General features: G+C 57.2%; 1 protein-coding gene across 1 annotated transcript in view; it reads left to right on the top strand.

The window, feature by feature from the left end:
• The window catches only part of EFCAB6 (EF-hand calcium binding domain 6), a 152,850-nt gene that overhangs the window by 127,209 nt on the left and 23,099 nt on the right, over positions 1 to 2,542 (top strand). The window contains exon 26 of the mRNA XM_006775993.2: positions 848 to 1,039. Within this exon, the coding sequence (XP_006776056.2) occupies positions 848 to 1,039 (192 nt within the window). The remainder of the gene's footprint in view (positions 1 to 847; positions 1,040 to 2,542) is intronic.

Genomic DNA, 2,542 nt, shown 5'->3' on the forward strand with positions numbered 1-2,542 from the left:
TCCCCGCGCACAGCGCCTCGTCCTCCCTCAGGCTGGGTGCAGACCTGGAGCTGGGCGCTGAGGTTAACCGCACACGGCACAGCCCTGGGCGATGGGGTTGCCTCGGTGGCTCTGGGGGAGGAGTAACCACGGGAATTTGGTTTGGGGTCTGCATGCACACTGAAGTCTGACTTTAAAAAAAAAAAGATCTTAACCTACCGCTTGATCCAGACTGCCTAGTGCAGAAGTGAATGGTTTTGTTTCGACAGATGGAAAAAAATGTGCTTGCTTTTTATAGCACATGTTTGCACTTTTCCAGGTGCCTGCTGGGCCGCTGGGCTGGCACCATCTCCCGGCCCCCGCAGCGCGGGCCCCGGGCAGTGGGGTCCTCCCGGAGGTGAGGGCACGGGCTCGGGCTGACCGAGGGGAAAGGACAGCAGCTCCTGGCACCAGCCTCAGGCTGGGGGTGACGGAGGGACCCCACCTCCTGGTGCTGGTGACATGAGACTCCTTCCTGAGACCTGTCCGCCCGGCGCAGTGGGGTTGCCCGGAGCCTCCCGTTCCTGGTGGTTTACTCTCTGAGCAGCCGGAGGGAATGAGGGAGAGACCTTCGGCCAGTTATGGGGGCCAGGTCCCCTTCGCCTCTTCCAATTTGCGTCCGAGAGGAGTGAAGACAGTGCGCCCCCAGCGAGGCTGGCACGGCGCACGCCTCTGCCTGCCTGCCCCTCGGGCTCCAGCACCTGCCGAGTGAGGCAGCGTTCCGACGGGCATGCACTTGGCTTCGTTCGCGTGGCGCTGGAGCAGCACTAAGGAAAGCACCTCTGGAATGTTTGCTGGACGTAGCACCCACCTGTCTTTTCTCTGGCAGGCGTTTGCTGCCGTGGACAGAGAGAACACGGGGTTCCTGAAGGCTTCGGACTTTGGGCAAGTGCTGAAGGATTTCTGTTCCAAGCTGACAGACAACCAGTTCCATTACTTCCTGAGGAAACTGCGGCTTCACCTGACGCCCTGCATCGGCTGGAAGTACTTCCTGCAGAGCTTCGGCGGCTTCCTGGAAGAGGTGAGTGCCTGCGGCTCCCGGACCGGGAGAACGAGTAACCGATTAAAAGCGCGTCCGGTACGTCGGCAAGCACCTCGTGCGATTCGCTCGTTCTGAAGGAGGCGTTGGTGTAGAGTCTATAGGAGAAGGCACATGTGTATCTTTTGCTTCATTTGAAAGTTACTGTCTTATTTTCAGAGGCGTTGGGGAGCTTGCTTTTGTCTGGTTGTGTAGAGGGCTCAGGATTCTTAGGCCTCTGGAGATGATGTGATGTCCAGAGAAGTGAGGCCCCAAGTGGCAGTGGAGGAACTGGGACCCACTCGGGAGGCATTTGTTGAGGACCCACTATGTGCCAGGCCCTCCTTAGGCCATGTATCAGGCAATCCTGGGGTAGAGGGAAATGTGGAGATAGTAGGTGTAAACAGATGTATATCAGCGGGCCCCAGGGGAAGTCAAGGAGGACTTCATGGAGGAGGTGGGGGTGGCTGACCACGGGGCTCATATTTCTTGCTGAGGACTGCTGCTTTAGCTGCACAAGATGTATATTCTTAGGTGGTTTCTTGATTTGTAAACATAAATGGGCCATCATTAGAAAGAATTCCAATCTAGTTTTAACCAGCACAGATCTCTGTAGTCACCATTCTGTGCTCAGTGGGCCTGGACACGCGTGAAACATCCAAAAATAATGCAACCGGCTCAACCAGGGTTACACTCAACTGCCCCGGAGCTGGGTGCGCAGGTCATTTCCAACTGTGTGCTTCATACACGGACACCTAAGTTCATAAATCCTCGCTCACTTGTCAGGATAAATTCTTGAGAATGAGCTTCCCGGGGCAAATAGCGCGAAGGTGTTTAAGGTTTGAGGTTCACGATAGTAATAACAGCAGCCAGCCCTGTCAGCGCCTTCAGATGCCACTGTGAGCACTGCTGGGAGCAGCCCGCCTTGTAGCCGGGGCGCTGGGCACAGAGGCGCGGGAGCCTCCACAGTCACCCTGTGGGGGAGCCGGGGGAGGTGGGAGGGCGGGGGAGCCCGAGGGGTCTGGCCCCGGCTCCAGGCCCCTGAACACTGTGCCCGCTCCTCCGGGGCTTGTGATTTTTTCCATCTTTTTGACAAACATTTTTATTTGTGTCCAAGTAATATCCGCCCGCGTGGAAATAAAACTGAGTTGTTGCAGAAGATTTAAAGGCCGAGAGCACTTGATCAGCTGCCCGCCTCCGTCCGCTCCCAGAGCTCTCGCTGGAATTGGTGGTGTTTCTCCAGCTGTGAACCTGCTTGTCTCCCTCCTGCCTGGAAGCGTTGCTCTGGGCGTTGCTCCCGCTCGCTGAGATGAGAGAGGACTGGCTTCCCTATCCCAGCTCCCGGCCCTCCTCCGGGCTCCCTTGGGAGGTCTCCTCTGTAGCTGCCTGTCACTCATCCTGATGTCATTGACAATCCCGGGTCATTGGTTTTTCCCTCAAATGTGGATCTGTTTGGTGTACCTTCCCGCCAGTGCTCCTGCGGGCCCACTGTGTGCCAGGCTCGCG

The sequence above is a fragment of the Myotis davidii genome, unplaced genomic scaffold (assembly GCF_000327345.1).
Source record: "Myotis davidii unplaced genomic scaffold, ASM32734v1 scaffold428, whole genome shotgun sequence".
Lineage (NCBI taxonomy): Eukaryota > Metazoa > Chordata > Mammalia > Chiroptera > Vespertilionidae > Myotis > Myotis davidii.